This window comes from Phacochoerus africanus, chromosome 11 (assembly GCF_016906955.1).
Source record: "Phacochoerus africanus isolate WHEZ1 chromosome 11, ROS_Pafr_v1, whole genome shotgun sequence".
In the NCBI taxonomy this organism is placed as follows: Eukaryota; Metazoa; Chordata; class Mammalia; order Artiodactyla; family Suidae; genus Phacochoerus; species Phacochoerus africanus.
This window is the reverse complement of record NC_062554.1, coordinates 80,789,290-80,814,087: the sequence shown is the minus strand read 5'-3', so window position 1 is coordinate 80,814,087 and position 24,798 is coordinate 80,789,290. Positions and strand designations below refer to the sequence as shown.

The following is a 24,798-nucleotide window of genomic DNA, read 5'->3' as shown; positions in this document are numbered from 1 at the left end:
AGTAATCCACACTAGCTTATCTCTCCTAATCACAGCCTCACAGAGCTAGGGCTCTCTGAGCTTTTAATTCCCTTTTAGAGGCCTAACAGAGTGGAAAGTAAACAAAGACCAAATTTGCAACCTTCAACATTGCTAATTTCATCTGATGTCAGAATACTTAAATAGGCAGGACCTGGGAATTATTTGATCAAACTTGCTTTTAATCTAATGCATGTGCAAGGGCTGTATCTGGAGTAATCTGCAAAATGACAGGCGTCCCAGGAGAGCTTTATGGAAGGTTTCCTCTTTCAGAAACAGTAGCTTCCTCATTTTAAACTATTGGGTTGGCTGTGTTGATGGAGTAAATTCCTAAAGAGTAGTTTTCCTGCTTTTTAAATTTCATCTGGCCAAATGTTGCTGACCGGATGTGAATAGTTTTCTTTGGCTTTCTTTTTGGCCAGTTTTTAATTGGCTAAATGCCTGGATATTATTTTAGCTTTACTAGGAAATGAATTAATAAAAGGTTATTGAGGAGAAGAGAGAAAGAGAAAGGGCAGAGCATTATCTGACTTCACACACATTCCTTTCTTACTACTGGTTTAGGAAAGTGAAAACACAAAGAACAAAAGACCCAAAGTCATTAGATTATATAGATTATAAAGGCATTTTTTCTACAGTAAGAATGAAGAGAAATTAGTGTCAAGGATTTTTAAGTGAAGAGTTTACTAATTTGGACATATCCAAATAAGGGAAACTCAATTTGTTCTTTAGTTTTACTCAGAACTGTGTGGATCCTTAAAGGTAGCATGCTTTTGACAGAGAATAAATAAAGGGATAGCACTTTCATTAACTTCATATCTGAAATATAACTTTATGATTAGTTTTTGTAAAATGTCATCTATGCAATTAGCTAGCATATGAATACTTATGCTAATTCAGTTTTAAAGGCTATTAAAAGAAAATGTACTTTGATTTGTCACAGTATATCAATACTGCTTATATTTTTATTGAGGATAGATTATTTTAAGTTGAAAAGATTTATAAAGTGTTTGTGTGTTTTGACAGTAAATATCTCTATTTCCCTGTTTTTCACATCTCATAAATACTGCTCCCCACGTAAAGTAATTCAGAAGCCACGCTTAAAAATTACAAACAGTGATGCTTTGTGTAAATAAATATGCACTAAGAAGAACATACTACTAGATCTAGCATTTGACTTCTTGGGTGACGATTAATTTCACTGCCTGTTATTTGTCATGCCGAAGCCTGTCGGGCAATGATTCTTTTTATTGGTGTATATCCTCCCAAACATATCTCATCGCGCCATGTGCACGGGAGTTCTTTGGGCGGGTGTATTGGATCTGGGTGCCCCCTCTTCTGTTCGCTCCCTTCTTTTCTTGCCCTGGCGCTCTCGCCTCCCCCAGCATCCAGCCCCCTCACCCGGCTCACACCCCTTCCTGTCCCTCCAGCTGGCGGTGGCGCTGCTTCTCAGACCTCGTGGACCTGCTCAGTCAGCTGGGGCCCCCTGCGGACAGCTGCCTCCCTCGCCACTAGGACCTGCCACTCTGCGCGGAATGGCAGCGGCGGCAGCATCCCCGCCAGCGGCGGTGGCGGCAGCAGCCACGGCTACCGCAGACGCTATTGTTCCCTGGTGTTAAACGCTCTTTCCCTCCTTTTCATCTGACTCGAACAATAGCCGGGAAGAGGTTTGGGTTCTGTAGTCCTTCGGAAGACCTTCGGAGAGTGAAAGAAAATTCCCTGCCAACAGCATCCCGGACCTGGACACTGGAGCGGTTGCGGACGGCATGGGGCTGCAAGCTAGGCGCTCGGCGTCACAGAGCCTGGGCGCTGCGGGCCCGCGCCCGGCAGTCCTGCCGCTGCTGCTACCGCTGCTGCTGCTGGTGTGCCCCGGCACCCACGGGGCGCAGGGCGAGGCGGAGACACCCACCCTCTATCTGTGGAAGACTGGTAAGTGCGACGGAGTTCCCCCTGCTTCCCTTCTTCACATCTGGGTCCACATTACCTAACTGCTGGGCTTCAGGAGGGACCCCTGTGCTTCTTGATGGCCCGGGTATGCTAAGATCCTAAGGTAAAAAGTATGATTCTTAGGAAGCAAATTAGGTCATGTCCGATGCTATTAGGAAAGAAAAACCTAACAACTAAAAGGCATTAGTGAATCACTAGAATGGTATTTTTCTCACAGCTCCATAGTTAATGAGGGCAAACCAACCTGCACTTTCATAATTAAGTGCCATATTTTTAACCTCTACATTCTCATTCTAGCAAAGAACAAGCAAACATTTTAGCTCTGGTCTTTATTCTGTGTTAAGACAAACAATTTAGTCAGTGCCATGGTATACATGGATATAGAGTTAATTTGTTAAGTGTAGCTTATGTGGGACACGTGGAAACAAGCCAAGTGAGGGCAGTTCTAACAGTTAAAAGCAAGTGGGACTCCAGCGAGCTGGCTGAGACCTTGTAAAGCTTAATTCTTAACGAGTGAATTGCCAGATTTTTAAAGTGTGTAATTCTTAGGATGTTTAGGTTTCAACTTTTCCTGCCTCGAAAAATTTTTGCTTTGTTTTCAACCAAGCAACGAAAGCAGCAACTAATTGTCCCTCAGAACCTCCTAGCAAAGTGCTGACTAGAGGTCCTGGTGGGGCAGTGAAGGGCAGGAAAACAATACCAAATGAAGAATTACCCACCCCCTCTCCAGCCGCTCCTTTCTCCTCTAAAGGACACTGAGAATTCTTCAGCAGACCTGAAACTTGACATTTATAGGAAGAAAGTGGGAAACATTATTCTTATTGCTTAGGGCTAGGGATGAATTGACTTTCTTGGCAATGTCTAAACATTAAGAGAAGGATGCAGTGTTAAGGAGGGGAATTATGTTTTCATCATGGGATCATAAGCAAGTTACAGAGAGAATCTTTTTCCTGGCTTCAGCTATCCATAGCCCCCTGATGCACAGATAGGTCAGTCTGCTCTGCGATTACACTGATACCCTGAATTTTGAAAGAAGTTGCATCTGTCTAACAACTTAGCAGATTGAACAGAAATTTATTTAAAGCCAGACTACATAATTTGCCTTAGAAATTTGCATGAAATGTACATGCACACACGTTCTCTCTGAAAAGCCACTTGGATGTTAGTGTTAGCCATTCTTGTTAACACTTGCAGCTTAAAGATCAGTTGATAAATGGATGCAGGTGGAATCAAATTGATTTATTTCAATTAAAAATAGTTGAAGATTTTTTCTACTTTAAAGCCATGATATTAAATTTCAGAAGCTCAGTCATAACAAATACTGATCAAACCATAATTTACCATTAAAAGTGTTATTTAGATGCTTGGTAAGATCTTCTCAAGTAAGTAAATGTTAGACAAAATAGTCCTTGCCTTGTTGAAATTTGTACTATTAAAGTAACAAGATAAGCAGTACAGATCAAAGAATCTAGGCAACACATGCTATGCAGCATCTCAGATGCCAATATATGTCAACATAAATGTCATGGTGGGAACCCAAGCCAATAAACAGTTTCAAATAGTGGAAAGCTCTCAGGAGGAGGATATGGACACCCTTGGTTTCAGTGCCAGTTCCAGCTTTTGCTAGCTATAAGGGACGTTGGCAGGTCACTTAACTTTAGAACCGTTTACTCAGCTGCTTGTAAATGTGACCTTCTCTTGACTATTCACAGTATTATGGAATCAAATGAGTGAGTTATGAGAAAGTAATCTGTAAAGTTCAAACTTATGTGCATATGCAACTCTAAGCTATATGATGAGAATAATGTAACCTAGTTATGATGATCTTGGTTTGGTGAAAAAATAGTGAGTGAAACTGGTCATTACTTTTAAGACCTCCTTATTTTTTCCAGAGAGAAAGGAGACCTCACCATATCTATGAAGAAATAGGGAATCTTTAAAGGAAAGGGATACACCATAAATGAAAATACAGAGGTGACAGAATCATAAGTGTTCCTTACCTTTGAATATAAAGAGGCAGGTAGGGAATTGGGAGAGAAAAGGAGGTGAGACAGTCCAAGATAACTGTTCCAGTGGGATAGGATTGGTCTTGGTAGAGCAGATAATTTGGAATCACATTATTGGTGAGTCATTGAATTACACTGATAGAGTGAAAGGTACACTGGATGAGGAGCTGGGAGAGGAACTCTAACTCTGTGTTTATCACAAACAAGCTGTAGAATGTTGGCAAAGTCATTTAATGACTTTAGTTCTTGGCTCCCTATTTTATGATATTCATTGATTAGAAAAGGTGATATTTAAAAGTCTTTCAGCCCTAAGATATTGTATATGTATGTGCATCTGTGTACATACATACAACCATAAACACACATATATAAATCTGTACCTATACATAGTGTATTAACATGTGTATATACATATATATGTACATAGCACATAAGGTTTATGATACGTAGTATATATGAAAATTTAAAATATAAGGGATTTTATATGGAAGTTTTATTGTCATTTAACAGCAAGTAGTTGTCGAGGACTCATTATGTGACTTATATGAAGTCATCGTGGTAGAGGCTGACTAGGATATTGTTGTCCATGCCTGCAAGAAAGTCACAGTTGAACAATACATGATAATTACAACATGGTATACCATACTCATGAACAAAATACGGTGAGAGCAGAGAGGTTGTGTACCTAGCTGATAAAGGGAAAAATTAAAATGTAAGGAGTGACAACATTCCCAGGTCTTGGAAGTACTGTACCTCAAGTCCAGGATATTTTGTGGGAATGAATGGATTTAATGCTAATGAAGTGAGTCAGGCCAGATTGTAAGAAAACCTTCAAAGTGTGGTATAGATGTTGGAGTCTCACTGATAAGCAGGTAGAAGACATTGGAAACTTAGAGCAGAGGGAGTACTGACAAGATTCTTTATGGAGAATGGAGAGAGAGAGAGAGAGAGAGAAATTAAGAGGTTGGGAGCAAGGAGAGGGACTGAGAGACCAAGGGAAGCAAACCGGCATCATTGCAGTTATAATGAAGGGTGACCGGGGTCGGACTGTGATTTACAATGCTGAAGTATTAGCTCAGGTTTAGCGGGCAGGGGATACAGTGTCTGCTAAGGAGAGGAGGAACTAATGCCATCTCCATCAGGTCTGCACACAGTTATTCCATTGAGACAGAGGATGTGAAAGAAGGAAGAACAGGTTTCTTGAGAAACAATATCAATTTAATTCAGATATACCGAACTTGAGGTAGCAATAATTTAATCAGTTGATAGAGAAATTAGAGAATGGGTAGGAAATTTAAAAGAAATTTTAAGCTGAAGGTAAAGGCTTGAAACTCAATAAATATTTGACATTTCAAGGCATGGTCAAGTGGGATGGATCATTAAAAGAAGAAAAATATTGAAAAGAGGGGTCAGGATACTTCACAGAGAATATTGATATAAGATCCACTATAAGAAACTAGTGAAAGAGCCTTAGAAAGTGTGGTCACAACAGGTACAAAGAAAATGCCAATAGGTGCTAAATAGAAAATATGACTCAGATAATGGCAAAATGTATGAAACATTTCCAAAAGTCTAAAACAGGATTATGAAATCTTTTAGAAAATAATCAAGTAAGAGGAGGAATTGTTAAGATAATTAACAGTGTTTGGGAAAAGATATTTTAAGTAGAGTGGTAGAGATAGAAACTCGATTGAATAATAAACAAGATAGTAGAAAAGTTATAGTATTGATAAAAGTGAATAACCACATGGTAGTTAGCGGTTTATCCCTAAATAAGCTATTTAGTCTATCCCTTAGACTGTTGTTGTTTGTCAACAGAAAAAAAACCAAAATAGAAGACATTAAAGTTATTTATTAAAGTGTAAAAGTTAATGTTTCAATAGTTTTGTCACAGTCATTTGAAAGATAACTTTGAATACTCAAAAAACATTCCATAATGTAGAGTTAAAACACTTGTTATTGGAAGATGAATAATAACTGATGAGTGTAAGACAGTTTTTCACTTGTTAACATTCTAGAGTATGGAATTTTTTCAATAATAATTATAACTAAATATATTCACTTGGCAATTCCAAATTAAGTGCATTGAGTAAAATGTGATTGAAGACATGAATCAGATAGCAAATAGTTAATACATCCAACTTTTCTCAACTTCTCCCATAGTTATGTTTTCAAAGGATCTTAATTTAGTAACCGAATTTATTTTTATAAAAATAAAATTACAATAAAATCTAATAAAGATATATAGTCACCATTTTTCAGAACAGATGATGAGAGTATTTGCAGTTGTGAGTTCTTTCTCAATTAAATTACTTTTTGCATTAAAAAATTTTGACCTGGCTTCATCCAATACAAGACAGTGCTATTAATGACAGTCACTGTGTCCTTTACATAGTTAATTGCACATAAAATAATCCCTGTTTCCTCAGTTTAAAATAAAACAATGTTATCCTTTTCTTTTTCTTTCAGGTACTTGAACTAATATAAAATAGTCTGCAATGTATATGGAAAGATATGGGGACAGAGGGGGATGGATTGGGAGTTTGGGGTTAATAGATGCAAACTATTGCCTTTGGAGTGCGCAAGCAATGAGATCCTGCTGTATAGCACAGGGAACTAAATCTAATCACTTGTGATGGAACAGGATGGAGGATGCTGTTCGAAAAAGAAAGTGTTTATTTGTATAACTGGGTCACTTTGCTATACAGCAGAAATTGACAGAACATTGTATATCAGCTATAATTTTTTTAAAAAGAAAAAAGATATCTATCCTATCCTGTCATTCTTTAAATGACAAAGGACAGAGGGATGTTATCCCAGGGTGTAGTAGCATAAGGATGGCATTATCCTAAAAAAGTTTTTTGCGGAGTTCTTGTCGTGGTGCAGTGGTTAACAAATCTGACTAGGAACCATGAGGTTGCGGGTTCGATCCCTGGCCTTGCTCAGCAGGGGGTTAACAACCTGGCGTTGCCATGAGCTGTGGTGTAGGTTGCAGACATGGCTCAGATCCCGAGTTGCTGTGGTTCTGGCGTAGGCCGGTGGCTACAGCTCTGATTAGACCCCTACCCTGGGAACCTCCATATGCCGCGGGAGCATCCCTAGAAAAGGCGAAATAAGAGGAAAAAAAGGGTTTTGCATTTCAGTTATGCTTACAGTTTGTCTTTAATTGGAATGTGACATAGTTTGCTCATTGAATGAAGAATAGAGATGGAACAGAGATAGGAGTGGACAGAATGTGGACATCAGTGTTAAGATCTGGAACAATATGGATTGAAATATTTTATCCACGGTACCTATGAAATTATGTCACATTTTTTCTTTCATGTCCAGTATGGATAAATAATAAGTATTCTATAGGGATTTCTGAGGATTAAGTAAGGTACCATATGTAATGTACTGGTAGAATGCTTGATACATATTAGGATTTCAGTAAATGGTATTTTATATTATTGCTTTTATTCTGTTATTTAACACAGTGACTACCTATTTTATGACCACGAACAAATGCAGTAATATGCATTAGCTTTCTGTAAAGCCTCTGTATTTCGGTAAATGAACTACAAATCACAAACTGATATAGTTATAGTGGTATACAGTCCAACAAATTTTAAGGGAGGAATTAAAAGAACATGTCCTTTGGAATCAGATGAACCACTGTTTAATTCTTGCTTCTACCTGACTAATCAAGTTACTTAAACTCTTTTTGTTTTCTCACCTTAGAGTGGTGACAGAGGTTCTGAAGTAAGAGGGCATTTGTCAACTTTTAACAGGTGGTAAATGAAAAGTATCTAGCACAGTGATTTAAATATAGTAGACATTAAAAAATGTTAGTTCTCTTCCCATTCTTTATCTCTTCTTCACCTAAAAATGTAATGTAACTTGAAGAATTTTACTGTTCTGTTTTCTGACACAAACAAAACAAAACTAGAAAGTGAAGTTATTTTATTGTAGCCTTGAATTAATTTTTAAAAAATTTATGGAAGCATAGTTGATTTTTTTTGTGTTAATTTCTGTTGTACAGAAAAGCGATTCAGTTATACATGCATAGAAATCTATTCTTTGTCAGATTCTTTTCCCAGATAGGTTATCACAGAATATTGAGTAAAGTTGCCTGTGCTTTACAGCAAGTCCCTGTTGAGCATTGCATTCCATTCCATATAAAGTACAATCCCAAACCCCTAATCCATTCTTCCCCCTTACCTTTCCCCTTTGGTAACCGTAAGTTTGGTTTCCAAGTCTGTAAGTCTGTTTTTGTTTTGTAAATATGTTCTTTTGTATCATTTTTTATTAGATTCTAGATATTAGTGATCTCATATTTGTCTTTCTCTGCCTAACTTACTTCACTTAGTATGATAATCTCTAGGTCCATCCATGTTGTTGAAAATAGTTATTTCATTCATTTTTATGTTTGGGTTATGTTCCATTGTATATATGTACCACATCTTCTTTATCCATTCCTCTGTGGATGGACATTGATGTCGTTTCCATGTATTGGCTATTGAAAATAGTGCTACAATGAACAATGGAGTGCTTGTATCTTTTTGAATTATGGTTTTTCAGGATATATGCCCAGGAGTGGGACTGCTGGATCATGTGGTAGTTCTATTTTTAGTATTTTAGGAACTTACTCACTGTTTTCCATAGTGATTGTACCAATTTAAATTCTTACCAACAGTGTAGGAGGGTTCCCCTTCCTCTACACCCTCTCTGGCATTTATTGTTTGTGGATTTTTTAATGATGGCTGTTATAACCAGTGTGCAGTGATACCTCATTATAGTTTTGATTTGCATTTCTCTAGGCTTGTCTTTTTGTTGTTGTTGTTGTTACTTTGGCACTTACTTGTAGACAGCATGGACCAAAGATCATCAAAATATTTTGAGCAGCAAATTAAGGGTGAATTATATAAATAGAATTTCTATACTTCATTTTTGATTATGTCTCAGGATTTCTCAAGACTCTGAAGTTTCATATTCCTGCAGTTAATGTTGTCACCATTGCCTTCCAAATTACTTTCACAATAGAATTGTTGCAATGTATAATTTGGTTTACATCTTAAGTAATTATTTAAATAATTAAAAAAAAACTACAGTTAGAGTTCCCGTCATGGCTCAGAGGTTAATGAACCTGACTAGGATCCATAAGGATGAGGGTTTGATGCCTGGTCTCGCTCAGTGGGTTAAGGATCCAGCATTGCCATGACCTGTGGTATAGGTCACAGATGTGGCTTGGATCTGGCATTGCTGTGACTGTGGCTATAGCTCCAATTCGACCCCTAGCCTGGGAACTTTCATATCCCACAGGTGTGGCCCTAAAAAGATAAAAGACAAAAAACAAAAGAAAAAGCAAAACCAAAAAATACAGTTTATGTCTTATCTCTCTACTCTTTTATCATAGCACAGTTAGTGCTCAAAATTCAATAAGAGCTTATTGATTATTGGACAATGACTCTGAGGTGGATAGCTTGTGCACAGGGGTAGAAATTCAGCACACTAAGTAGCTAACTTAGAACTATAGAAAGAGCTTTATAGAAAATTAATTTTCCCAAACAAATGTATCAGGCACAGGTGTGGATTATGTGGTTGGAATAATTTAATTTATGGAATATGGCCAATGCAGAGCTTTTTAATTGTTCCCCACACTCTGGATAAATAATTATCCTTTGGATTATTACAGCAGTGGCAATAACAGGATATCCTGAGTATTATAGGTGGGTATGTTTGCAAGTATGTTCTATAATCTGCCTGCTAAATTATGGCATCCAGGCACAAATATTGCCTATTTGAGTTCCATCATTTAAAGATTTTTTTTGGTTTTATTTACCAAAATCGGAATGTGCAACTATAAATGTCAGAGGGATCTACTATACAAAGATACTTAGCCTTGACAAAGAGAGTGGTTGCAGAGATTTGAACCCATAACTTGAAATGAAAGAAACACTAATTGCTAAGAAGTTAAATACATATTTGTGTTGTGTTTACATGTGAATATAATAAATAGATGTTCAAGAAGATACTTTTGAGCCGCACAGACATGAATCTTGACCTAATTTCATAATTTATTAATAATGTGACATGTAATCTCTGTTTCTCTTGTTCTTCAGACAAACTATAGGTATGATGTTAGTATCTACCTCTCCAGTTTGAAGATAACTTGAGATAAACCTGTAGACCACTAAGACAGTGCCTGCCACACACCAGTGCTCATAAATATTCCCTCTTAACTTGGTGTGATCCTGGTGTGAGCTGCGAATGCCTCCTCTCTGGGATAGAGTTGGATTCCTGGGTCTGCCTACATCCTTTCCTTCCTTTTGGTTCTTCTTTCTTCTTGGATCTGCATTTGCATCTCAAGCTTCTCTGCAGCTGATATTGCTCTGCTTTCTGCCTGCTGTCAGAGCCGATAGCGTATTTGCAAAGCCCTCAGCTTTGCTGTTTGCAGAGTTGTTTAAAGTGGTTTTAAAATAGAGATCTTCTCCCTTAGTGTTTTATTTTTGCTTGTAATGGTGCATATCTTTGCCATGCAAGGAATGCTGGAGGTGTGACTCTTTTGGTGGGACTGTGCATTCCAAAATGCCTTTGTGTGGAAACACCTAGGATTATTCTTGGCAGGACTTCCTGTTCTGTGATGCTGTGAGTGAAAGTGAGTAGGAAATGTGCAGTGAACGCTGAGGCTTCCTCTCTAGAATTCTGTTTCCTCTCCTTTAGTATATCTCCCCACCTCCATCCCTCTATATGTAAATGTACATATACATTTGTGAATATATATGCACGTGTCGTGTATATATATATATAAATATCCTACTTACATACTTCCGTATATGTGGTTCAGAATCTTCTGAAGGAAACTAAAGTGTTTCTCAACTTGGAGAGGAGATAGTTATTGAACAGTTTCATGCCCAGTACAATGTGCTTCTCTGTACATTCTCTAAAACTTTTGTAGAATTTATAAACTTAGGATAGAATTACAGTAATAATTGAATGCACCATTATAAGCATACATATACATGCATACATACCTAGATGTATAAATGCATACAACGTACATACCATTGCAATTAGAATCATATATGATAAATGAATACACAGAACTCCATAATTTATTTGCTTTTGTGGAAATTATTGTACCGTATCAAATGTATTTTATATCTGATTTTATAGAGGTGAATTTTAAAAATGTGTGCAATTATGAATACTTTTCACTAAAAGATTATTTATATAAAATGTATGTTAAAATTTTATTTTAGAAAAGTTTATGCCAGTTTAATATTCATCAAGAGCCTGCACATATAAAAGATTTTTATAAAAATTCTTGCATTACCTCCCACTAATTTATAACTATATGCTTTTATTTTAAGATCCTTTTTGTCTCACCACCTTCCTGTGTTTGCCACTCTGATGCCTGAACAATGTCTTCAAACTGCAGTGCCTGCACAAATTTCCAAGAAGTACTTATATTCTAACAGCACTGCCTGTCAGTATATCGATGAACATCATTCATATAAAATATTACTTGTAAATAGTTTATGTTGATTGTAATAGCGTTAAGGCAATATGGTTAACAGCCCCAGGTGGAATGATCTGGATATCTGGATTAACTATTTATTTTGTTCTCTTTCACTGTGAAGGTAGTATATATGTTATATATAATGTATTTTTTTCCTATAGGAAATATAGTTCATTTAAGGCCACTTCAACTTCAGGGTCTGCAGACAGTTAAAAAAAACAAATTAGGTAAACTTTTCCTTAATTAGTTTGTGTCAGTGAAGTTCAATCAAGTAAAACTGGCAAGTGCTTGGTGCCAGTTTATGCCAACCTCTGTGCTGGGTGGTGAGGGGCAAACATAAGTAGTGTTTATGTTTATTTACCTATCATGGGTAAAAAAGTCATTCTTGTGTAGTGAATGTGTTACAAAAACAGAAACATGTATAGATGTATGTAGAATGAGACAGGGATGATGTTCTTGGATGAGACAGGGAAGGGAAGATTTTAAAAACACATATTTGAAAATTTGTTTACAAACCAGACAAAGGGTATACAAAGACTATTCCAGGCAAAGAGGAACACTTGTGAAGAAATTAAATGACATGCATTTTCAGGGCCAGCAAGACATTCTGAGGCATGTGGGAAAAGCAGGGGGTGAGTTGGCGTAGGAAGAGGGGTGGGCGTGTATGGAGAAAGTATGTGGGTTGCACTGAGCCAGCAGGCCCATCATTCGGAGCTTGGCCTTTGTAATGGTGGTGTTTTACTTAGGACATTTTGGAGCCCACCCCTATTTGGCTTGACAAAATATTACTGAGAATAAAAGGTTATATTTGCAAATATTAAGTCATATGTGATTTTATGAGTTTTAGAAGATTTTCAATTGTATAAAAAAATAAACGATTAGAATTCTTACAAACTTTGCATGGTAAAGGCTAATTAAATCTTTCAGGTTTACATGTAAGGGTGATTTATTTTTTTCCTCTACAGTTTTGATTAGACCAATATTCAAATGAATAAAGTTGAAATCTGTGTACGGTTTCTCTGGTGGGGTCAGTGACAGAATATAAATGGATGAAGTGGACCAGGCATGGTGTAAAGGCTGGTCGTATTTTCTGTTCTCTATGTGAACTTGGTTAATTGAAGAAGCAGCACTTGCTGTCAGTCTATTATTTGCCATCATTTAGAGATGGGGTTCAATTAAAAAAAAAAAACTCTCATAAGGGATAACACTGTTGGCCAAATACAGAATCCAGTGAGCCAAAGTTAGATTTTGGGGCACTAGTTTCCCACCTTTGTTTGACAGTCATATCAGGTCTTTCAGAATCTAAAGCTTAAAGAGAGGGTGGAAAAGTTATGTAAAAGATGTTTTTTTAAGTTCGAGAGAATGACTTAAATGAGAACATATGAAATCTCAAAATCAAATTAAAATACCCAAAACGGTCCTTTTTCCAGCCAGCATCAACATTTCCCTCCACTTCTCCACATGCTGGGTTTCACTTGTTCTCATTAGTTAACAGACCCTGTGGAATGAGAGGAGCAAGTGGGAGCAAGGCATTTGCTGCCCAGAGCCAGTGTATAATCACAGAGATGCACTATAGAGCATCGGGTTCAATAACACTATAAAACAGCTACTTCTGACAGTTTGCAGTGGTAACTACACATCTCTAATGGGAGAGTCATCAGAATGGATTTGAATTTATGGAATCAAATAATTCATAAGGAAAGCTTTGACTGCTGCGAAGATACATTTCTCCTCTGTCTCGTACTGGAAGATTTAATATAACTTCTTCAGTTCCTTGGCTTGTTTTATAAAACAAGAACTGGATTTGAACTATTTGAGCTGTGGACATTGCACAGGAAGAGAATAAATAGTGTAGAGCAGGCAAGGTGATCTTTTCAACCTTGGTTGGTCAAGTGCTATAGAACCCTGGGCCCCCTGATGTCCCACATCATGATGAGGGTTTTCAGAGGTTTTAAAGTCATTCTTCTCAAAGTAATTTTCTTTCTGGATAGAATCACTTACACACAAAATCAATTTGATTATTTAATGAAAAATGTGAAAATTAGAGAAAAGAGTGATTCTCATACTCTGTCATTATAGATAAGATGAATTGCTTTTATTGGCCGTATTTTGAATATTGGAATTGCTGTCAGATAGCCTTTTTTAATAGCTTTATCAGGCATAATTCAGATACCAGGCAGTTCACCCATGTGAAGTATATAATTCAGTGGCTAGTAGTATATTCACAGAGTTGTGTATCCATCACTACAATCAGTTTTAGGACATTTCATTACCCCAAAAAGAAATTGTATACTCCTTAGCCATTTCCCCCAGAGTCCCACTCTTTTCTGTGAGCCCCAGTCCCAGGAAAGTGCTCATCTACTTTCCATATCCAGAGATTTGCTTATTCTGGACATTTCATATAAATAGAATCATACCCTTATGTGGTCTTTGTGACTGGATTCTTTTCTTTGCCTTATTGTCAAGGTTCATCCATGTTGTAGTATATAGCAGTGCTTCATTTCCTTTTATCTCTGAATATTATTCCATTTGTATGTGTAATGCCACATTTTATTTATACATTCATCAGCTGATGGATACTGGGGTTATTTACACCTGTGCGCTACAATGTGTAATGCTACTATGAACATTCATGTACAAGTTTTGGTGTGGGCAGGTGTTTCCATTTCTCTTGAATATACAGTTAGAAGTAGAATTGCTGGGTCTTATGGCAACTATGTTTAATCTTTTGAGAGACTGTCAGACTATTTGAACCATATATTTTTGAACTTGGCACAGCATAATAATATATTTTTTCCAGGAATTTCATTTATGATATAATTATCCTTTGAGAAAGTACATTAAAATTCTAATAAAAATATATTTTGTAATTAGAAGATAGTTGGAAAATATAGGAAAGTGGTTTTGGAAACCTCTTTCATAAGAATGAAATCACATTTAGGAGGAATATCTTGAGCACACTTGATAGGTTGTCTAGAAGAAGCTTCTTTTGGGGTTTTAATCTAATCATCTGGTTAAGCTTTAGTAAAGAATGGGATGGGAGGAGTTAACTGGTGGCCTAGAGGTTAAGGATCCAGTGTTTTCACTGCTGTGATATGAGTTCATTCTCTAGCCTGGGAGCTTCTTCATGCTGAGGTTGCAGTCAAAAACCAAAACCAAAAACAAGGAGTTCCCACTGTGGCACATTGGGTTATGGATCTGGTGTTGTCTTTGTGGTGGCTCTGGTCACTGCTGAGGCACAGATTTGAACCCCAGCGCAGCACAGTTGTTTAAGGAGTTGTTGGGGTTGCTGGAAAGCTAGGATGACTGGGTGACTTAATCACGTGTATTTAAAATGCACAGGAAAACCTAAGTAAAACTAATGAAAAATTTAAATGTTAATGCATTTTGGAAGTTACACATTTGATTTTAACAGCTTAGTGTTTGTAATAACAATTCCTGCTTGTATTCCTATGGTCCCCTACAATTATCCAAGCACTCATGCTGACAGGTTTTTTTTTTTTTTTTAAACTAAATTCTCATAGCTACTTCATTAATATAGGGCAAGAAATAATGCCCCTTTCTTTTAACAGAAGAGTAAACCCTGAGGTACCTGAGGTTAGGTGATTTGACCCAAACCACATTGTTAGTATCACACTAGCAGCCAGGACACATATCTTACTGTCTTTTACGCTGTGACATACAGAAAAATAGAAACTTTATACAAAATACTTTGAAACGTATGCATGATATTTTAAGTGAAGAGGCATAGGAAAAATATTCTTGGTTTATGTGAAAAGTAAGCTTCACATATTTAAATTGGCATTAGATGGTATAAATACTAGGCAATACCAGAAATTTAGTTTTAGTATTTCCAATAAGCATAGGCAGATACAGTATAGGATTACAGATTTGTATTTTTGTAAATATTTTGATGACTATTAAGTATCTTTTTTTTTTTTTGGTCGTTTTGTCTTTTCTAGGGCCACTCCCACACCATATGGAGGTTCCCAGGCTAGGGGTCTAATTGGTGCTGTAGCTGCCGGCCTATGCCAGAGCCACAGCAACTTGGGATCTGAGCTGCATCTGAGACCTACACCACAGCTCACGGCAATGCCAGATCCTTAACCCACTGAGCGAGGCCAGGGATTGAACCTGCAACCTCATGGTTCCTAGTCAGATTTACAGAGCATTTGACAATGTGTTTGAGATTTTAACATTTACTCTCATAGTTTTTCTCAGTTTTTGTGACATAAAATATTTTATCTAAATAATTCATTGCCTTACAACAATATGTTTTCTCATATTGTTCCATAATGCAATGAATCTTAACATTGAAGCATATGAACTGCTGCCTCAAGTTGTAATTCAGTAGTTTCAGTGTATTGATGATATCCTTTTTTATTCCTCTTCTCTTAGAGTATCATATGGATTTAAACTGTAGATTTTCTTGGCAGTGTAACATAAGAGTTTATATTGAACACCAAGCAACAAAGCTTTCCAAATCTTTTTTGATGTCTCCCCATATACTCTGAAGAATTACTCATTCTATTCCCTCCTCCCTCTCCCTGCTCCCCCCACCCCTTTAAGTGTCCTAAGTAGTCTCAGGTTTCTTTCACTCTCTCCTAAAAGTTCTCTTTACTTCTAGGCTCTTGCTATCCCATCTCTCTCATTCCTTTCCATCTTTTCTGTGGTTCTTTGTAGCTTAAGGAAACCAAGCATATAGATACATTAGTGATTTAGTTTACATCTTGTAAACTATAATGATCTATTATAAAAGTATCTCTGTTTGAATTTTTTCTTCGAGAAGTAAAGATTTGCATTTAAAATTAACTTGATATTTTCTTGTCATTAGGTTAATATAATAGAAAATAAAATATTACCCTGAAAAAGATTTTGACCATCTGTATTATGTTTTGAAATACTCTACCTTTAATTTCAGGGAATTATTTTCCGAGTATATGTGCTGATGTAATTTCTTGAATAACAATATTATTGACAATGAAAAACAATATTATTACCCTGAAAAAGATTTTGACCATCTGTATTATGTTTTGAAATACTCTACCTTTAATTTCAGGGAATTATTTTCCGAGTATATGTGCTGATGTAATTTCTTGAATAACAATATTATTGACAATAGAAATGCTGACTTGCAGTGTCCTATGCAGGGCGACTTGCATTCCAGCTGTACTTTTCCTTTCCTTTTCTTCCCAGAAAGAGACAAAATGAAAACCTGCCGGCATCATTATATTTGTCTGCAGGCAGCTAAACTATGATATATTCAGTGTGGACCACTGTAAGGGATACAGCTGTGAAATGAGCTATAATTTATTATTGAAAGTAAAAGAACTAGTGTAAATTTATTCAAATGAAATTCTTTGCAAACATTACAGTAAATAGGCTTTGGAACCATTCTCATTCTGCCTCTTTAAAAATGACTTTTCTGAAGACACTATATATCTTAGGACATGTGATGAAAGAGGTAAAAATTAGTATTATAAGTATTCAGGGCTTTATATGATAGGTTTCTTCTACCACCGGTGACATAGGATTTTTAATTTGAATTTGGATCTATGCTTGCCTCTTCCTAAATATTGGACTGACATGAAAAGTCCTTCTTAACAGAATCAGTGATTATTAGCTCCTGAATGTATCATGAGCACATTGTAGAAGCATTTACTCTATAAATATAAAGTATACAAACAGATAGCACTTTGGCTCAGAGGAAAACTTGGCATATTCTTTCTATTTTGAAGGTCTTTACATAACTTTGTGCAAGATAGGTCCTAATTTTAAGGTCTTTTGTTTGTGTGTTTGATAATTCTCTTGGTTAATAATGTGCACAGGAAATTTTGTATCTTAATCAAAGTCTGCTTAATGGACTGAAGAGACATTATGCACAAATCACCAAGTTTTAAAATACTGTAATCCAATAAGATGTACTTAACAATAACATCATACAGCACATAATTTAATCTGTAGTTTATCATGGTACATAAATGTCTTCAGAAGGTTGAAGTGCACCACAATCTTCATTATGAACAGAAATTGATTGTTGAATAGAACTATGAGGATGTTCTGGGAAAAATTTTTTATTGGTAGGATGCTGAATTAAGCTATATTTCAGAAGTCTTTTTCTCATTTAAGTGTAAACTTTTAAGATATTTTTAATAGTGGCATTTTTTCTGAGTGATTTTTTTTTTACATTCAAAAATTTACAGAAGCTTATATCATCCTACTTATATCCACACTTTTGAGAGATGAAATTATCTAGGGCTGTGCTAATATCATCAATGATTGTGCCTACATGTACATTTATATACTATTTTTCTTACATGCTGCATTATATTGTCTATAAAATGGACTGATAAATTGAAATGGTAGAAAAAAATGTTATTTCATCTTTCAAGCAAAGCTATTCTCCCTCTTTCCCTGTTTTAATCTATTATAGATATGTTAGTGATATCAACATTAAGTGTGATGCCCTCTGAGCCCCATTATTTACTGCACAAACATTTTTCTGAACTCTGGGCTAGATCCTCTTCTAGCTTTGGGGAAATATAGACACATGTGACTGGTCCTTTGGTCACTGATGAGCTCATCTCTTTGAAAGAGATGCAGACACACAACAACCATAAATCAAAGTAATCGAGGCTATCAAGGAGGCATGTTTGAAGTGGTCTAAGGACAGTAAAGAGAGAGTGATCAATTTGTCTGGCCTGGAGAAGGGTGAGGACCAGGAGGGAAAACCCTGACAGGATGAGTAAATATCTGAGAGTTGAAAGATGAGATGGTGGGATGTCATGCATGGTAAGACACAAAGGTATGACTTAACCATCTAAATGGATTCTATGTTGTGAGTAGCTCTCTCCTTGCCCATGAATCCTATCCTGTTAGTATCCTCAATAACCTCAGTGGTTCCAGACAGTTTTACTTCTTGTGCTTCATAAACCTGCCAGCTTTATGTAACAGCTACAGTATCTACCTGGTTTCTCCTTCCTTGTTTGGTCTCTTATAATGCTTCCATGGGAAGGTCTACTTAAATTCCAGATTCGGCCTTAATCCTAACCAGTTACTTGTCCACCTTCCTTGGTTTCATATTTTTTTACCAAGTGGTCAGTTTAGTTCAGCTACCTTGTCAAACATACACCACCTTCCAGCATGAACCAAGAGATATCAAATAACTGTAATTGGATATTAAATCCAACTTCCGGCCATATTTACCTGGAACCATGTGTTTCACCATTTATGCTTTGGTGCATATGAAATGTATTTGGGAACTTTAGTGGGGAAACTATTGAAAATTTGTATGTAAAGAAGTATCTTGGATCTCCATTAGTCCCAGGAATTAAGCAAGTAATCAAGTTCCAGATTTATTTAAAATAGTTCTTTCAAATTTAAAGAAGGTCTCAGCCTTGTGTTACTTGATGATGTATTGGTGCTTATATAATATTCAACATGGTTAACTTTTATAGCTCCTCTTCATGTAGAATATACTTTGATACATTTGTAAGGCTGTGATGATGAGGCTATGAAAATCCTGCTACAGCAAGTGAGCTATGATTTTCTTTCCTTTTTTATTTATTTATTTTTTATTTTTTTACTTTTTTTGTCTTTTTGCTATTTCTTTGGGCCGCTCCCGCGGCATATGGAGGTTCCCAGGCTAGGGGTCCAATTGGAGCCGCAGGCACTGGCCTACGCCAGAGCCACAGCAACGCAGGATCCGAGCCGCGTCTGCAACCTACACCACAGCTCACGGCAATGCCGAATCATTAACCCACTGAGCAAGGGCAGGGACCAAACCCGCAACCTCATGGTTCCTAGTCGGATTCGTTAACCACTGCGCCACGATGGGAACTCTTGATTTTCTTTTTCACTCATAGGCAACCCCACAGAAAGGGAAGGATAGTTGTATGTGGTAAATATAGTATCTTCTTTAAAGTTCCTGGTACCTAAGCAGCAAATAGCTAGAACTCTTAAGAGTGAAGTATTGTGGAATCCAAAATCTGCTCTCCTGTGAAAACTCACCTTGAACACCACTTTCTCTGTGAAGCATTTTTTTTTTTCTCTTTTGAGCCCCCCTCATGGCATATGGAAGTTCCCAAGCTAGGGGTCAAATCAGAGCTGCAGCTCCCAGCCTGCACCACAGCCACAGTAACGCCAGGTCCTTAACCCAATGAGTGAGGCCAGGGATCAAACCCGCATCCTCATGGATACTAGTTGGGTTCATTACCCCTGAGCCACAACGGGAACTCCTCTCTGTGAAGCTTTTGTGGTCTTCCTTCCAGATTTGTGGTAGCAATTTTACAGCTGTCTGGGTTTCCTTTTCTTTATACCTCGTATATGTAGTTTGTGCCTCCACTGAAGTAACTGTTACTTTTTTTTTTTGGGTACCTTATTGTTAATGTGTTTTTACTATTAAAATGTGAACTCCTTTCGTCAGGGGTTGTCTTAATCATCTTTGCTCCTCGGTATCTATTACATACTAAATATCAGTATATCAGTATATGATTGATGAATGAATAAATGACCGAACCTTATTTTAGATCACGTAATTTTATATCACTTTTTTTAAACTTCATAACATTCACAGACAGTTTTCTTATTTTATTAAATAACCTTAGAAAATTTGATACCTTTTAATGGAGTATATTTTCTCTTCTATAATACTGGCCATGTAGGTTTTAGGTCATTTGCTTTTATTATGGAAAAGATGCTGTGAATTATATTCTTGTAGCTATATCTCTCTTGCACATCTCTGAGTATTTCTTTATGATGCCATCCCAGAAAGACAGTCATTCAGTTAAAAGGATAAGTTTTTAAGATTTTTCGATACAGATTGTCAAATTACTGCAGGTGCTAGCAGGGAATGGCTGGTGCCTATTTCACATGACCAAAATTAGGCATAAACTTTTTAGAAATTTGTGCCAATATGACAACTCAAGTTATCTATCTCAATATTATCATTTTTTTTTGTCTTTTTGCTATTTCTTGGGCCGCTCCCACGGCATATGGAGGTTCCCAGGCTAGGGGTCTAATCGGAGCCGTAGCCACCAGCCTACACCAGAGCCACAGCAATGCAGGATCTGAGCCGCGTCTGCAACCTACACCACAGCTCACGGCAACACCAGATCGTTAACCCACTGAGCAAGGGCAGGGACCGAACCTGCAACCTCATGGTTCCTAGTCAGATTCGTTAACCACTGCGCCACGACGGAAACTCCTCAATGTTATTTTAAATAACTTTTCAGTATGTTAAAAGCATATTTTTTTCATTTTGGTGTATAGTTCTTTTGGTTTGTTTAGTTTGGTTTCTCTCTAAACTACCCTGAAGAGGATGAAGGTCAGCCTAGAGGTGTTCCAGCCTGGCATAATGAAAACAGCTCACAAGGGAGTTCCCCGTGTGGTGTAGTGGAAATGAATATGACTAGTATCCATGAGGATGAACGTTCAATCCCTGGCCCTGCTAAGTGGGTCAGGGATCTGGCATTGCTGTGAACTGTGGTGTAGGTTGCAGATGCGGCTTGGATCCCACGTTGCTGTGGCTTTGGTGTGGTCCAGCAGCTGTAGCTCTGATTCAACCCCTAGCCTAGGAACCTCCATATGCTGCAGCTGTGGCCCTAAAAAGAAAAAAAAGGTAAAAAGCTCACAAGAGGGAAGGAGGCTTCTTGGATCTGTGTATGGATAGATGGATGAATAGGTGGGAGGCAGTGAGAAGCCATCAGGCGCACTTGGGACAAGTGAATAATGAGGCATTTAGAGGATGAATGTGGAGACAGATATCAGTATTGCTCTGACAATATATTGTTTGTTGGTTATTATTCATTTTGTATTAATTTAGAATTATTGATCCCAGTTGAGATCTGGGAAAATAGGCTTAACAAGAGCTTTGCAAGGAACAAACTTTTTTGGCAAAAAAGATTCAGGCCTACGTATTACAGTGTAGTGAAATATTCACTAAAACTCATGTCAGGTGATCTTTTACAGTGAGAAAACTACTCAGACCAAGCTTTAGGTATGATCAGTCTTTTCTTAAAAAATTAAAAGCATAATGTATTTCAGTCATAAATTACTACTGTGACTAAGTCAAGTCACATTTAAAATGATTTATTCAAATAAGTTTAGATGGGGCTTAAAGTATAATATTTAATGTTACTCCAATTTTGTTTACAATTATGAAAATTTTCAAATGCAAAAGATGAAAACAATAACTTGCTTTGTATTTTTGCTGCCTTTTATTTTTTTCCATATCATCTCTATATAAAAGAAAGTAAACTTTTATTTGATTAAAATATGGTAAATAACTATGATCCCTCTTGATACCCAAAATAAGTAGTATTATTACTACTTATACCTTTCTCACAGACACTTATTTCAGGATGTTATCTTGATCAGAAATATTTATGAAATATTTTGAAATGTTTATGCAAATAAGTTCCTGCCTCTGTCTTTTCCAAGCCCACTCCCTCACAGATCTTAGTACCAGGCTTGTGTCCTTTGATGATTGTGGCATCTATTAGCCACAGCCATGTGTTACTTAGAAGCCCTGAGAGAATAGCAGACAGATTTGATGTGTCTTGCTTAGAAGAAATGGGAAGGTATTCAGTAGTGGTCACTTGGATCTGTGTCATATCAACATAAAGCTTAAAGCAACTCAGAAGCCCCTAGAGAGAAGTATATTTGTGTGTGTGCTCAAGTGAGAAAGCATGAAAGAATGACAGGAGGAGAGAGGCCAGTGGCCAGGGAGAGAAAAGGAGGATGATCAATTTATTTTAATCTATAAAAATAATGCTGCATTGAGTATTTTGTGCAGGTGAGGAATTTATGCCAGAGGTCTTAGAGGTGGGTATTTTATGCCAGAGGTCTTAGAGGACCAGTAGGGGCTGGGGAACATAATATTGGATGGGAAATGTAGAAAGCTTAATACGAAAGATACCTTAATACGAAGCAGAGATGAGAATGCATGGGAGCTGGGTGGCGGGGCACCTCTTTTCCACCAGTGCTCTGTTCACCACCCACTTTCCAGGAGCCTTTCCTGCTTGCTTACTCCAGGTTCTGAACAATGTTCTACATATCCTAAATCACCAGGAATAAATCGATCATCCAAGAACTGTTGGGGCAAAACATCTTTGTTTTAATGTAGGACTCTCTTTCACATAAGAAACCTGACACACTTCTACCCTTTTGGGTATTTATCAAAAAACGATTGTATACCAACAACTATTTCTAAACCCTGTGAACTAACTCTGTAGACTAATAAGTCTCCTATTTATAAATTCTAATGTTCCTTTTTACCATTTTTTTTGAAGATGAACTGTATAAGTGGGTGTTCTAAAAGCTCAATATTTTATGCACTGAGTGTTTTAATTCCTGGTGACTTACTTTTAAGAAAATGTTACCTTTGGTTTTACCTTTTTAAATTTATTTTGGAGAGTTATTTCTATTCTTAAAAAATTTTCCTGAAATACAAAAAATGTACTTGTGGAATTTCTTTCAGGGGTTGAAAGTAAATATAACCGAAAGTATGCGTTTTAAAACATGAAGTAGAGCTATAGTTTCTCACCTATGGAGCACTGTTTAGCCTTGTGAAGGAGAACTGTGTGAATATTTGGCCGATCATAGAACATGAAATAGATTCTCTTTTGATTACAAAAATTAATACTCTTTCCCTATCATAGGGAAAACCTGAAATAATATGTTACAGGTCAGAAAAGTATGACAATTAGAACTGCTTTTGATTTTTGAATGAAGGTCAAAATAAAAATGAAGGATCAGTCACCAAATAGTTTGCCATTTTGCCCTTGAAAACATCTAAAATTGTCCAGTAAGATAAATACAACTCATATTATTCTGTTGCAAAAATCATCTGTTAGTTACAGTCAAAACAAAATTCTGAGACCTATGTATATTGTACCTGAAACATATTTTTTAAATGGTGATTCATAAATGGTATTGAATGTAAGCATATTACCACCATTTCCGAATAAAACTGTTTTTTAATATTTTAAATTGTTTAAAATTGCATATGATTATAAATTAAGGTTGAAATCATTATGATTTATTTTACATTGTTACTAGCTGACATTTTCAAACCATATAATCAGATGAGAATCAATGAAAGTTATCAGCATATCTTTTCATCTGTGCATGATATAAGGGAGTTTTGTTTTCTAAAGAAGCTTTAGAGAGGTGTGAAAAGACTTTTCTGATTAGGATATTATCTGGGACCATTAAAATAAAGGGACCATTTGAAGTCTGTACAGATTTTTGTTTATCTGTATTTTTGTCTGAAAACATTACATTAATAGAGAATTGTAGCAACAAGTAAAATAGCAAGTGTGTATACTTTCCTTTAGTAAATAAGGGTATATTATATTATGGCATTATGGTGTTTCTATAAGTGCTAGCAATAATATGTACAGTGTAATGTTTCTGTCAATATTTTGTTGACTGTGGGATAAGTTAGTGGGATACGGAAAAGAGATGGTCTCCATTTGCTCCAAATTCCTTATGGAATGAGAAGAAATATATTATTAGAGAGGGACCAGGAATGAACAAATCTTAAGTAGTAAATAACGATGTCTAGATATATGGGCTAAAGGTTAAGAGACTTGACATTAATAGAAGTGCAGTCAGGTAATAGATGAAGATGTAGGTCCAGAAGGTAGGTGCTGGTATAATAACCCTTGGCAAGGAACCAATGCAGGGATCTGACTCTTTACTCAATTCCCAGAACTGGAGGGATCTGAGGGCTTGAATATAATGAACAGGAAAAAAATACCCATTACCAGATTTAATTACCAAAATTACCAGAATTAATGTTGATTCTTTATGGAGTCGGCAAATGCGTAAATCCTGTATTCCTTTTCAACCATCTCAGTCAAATGGCCCTGGAACCAGGGTAGGTGGGCTCAGCCTGCAGATGGGGACTGAGGTCCCAGGTGTGGGAACTGAACATCACCAGGCAGCTCATTAAACAAACAATGGAAGTGTTTAAAATTCAGTCACAATATTTAAAGCATTAAAGGTGGTATAAGCCTGGTTTCCATTTCCTTCGAGAAAAAGAGACTGGCCTTAGTCATTATTGAAGAATTGAAGGTCACATGATAGTATCAAAATATAATTTATCAGTCAAAAGCATTGTCTTCACCAGATTGATCCATGCAGATTTAAACATGACATATAGCATTTTGTGTAGCACATTTGACAAATCTCCAAAAGTATTTTAAGTAACTTGTGTTTCAGTTGTGTTGAGTTTAAAAAGTTTATACTTAGGTCTGGGTTTTTTATTTATTTTTTATATCCATATTTGTCAAGAAGTCTCTTCTCCCCATGGTTGTTTAG

General features: G+C 36.6%; 1 protein-coding gene across 1 annotated transcript in view; it reads left to right on the top strand.

The window, feature by feature from the left end:
• The first annotated feature begins 1,391 nt into the window (after window positions 1-1,391).
• THSD7A (thrombospondin type 1 domain containing 7A) overlaps window positions 1,392-24,798 on the top strand; it is a 442,541-nt gene continuing 419,134 nt past the window's right edge. Inside the window, exon 1 of the mRNA XM_047752579.1 lies at window positions 1,392-1,947. Within this exon, the coding sequence (XP_047608535.1) occupies window positions 1,785-1,947 (163 nt within the window). The 5' untranslated portion in view covers window positions 1,392-1,784. The remainder of the gene's footprint in view (window positions 1,948-24,798) is intronic.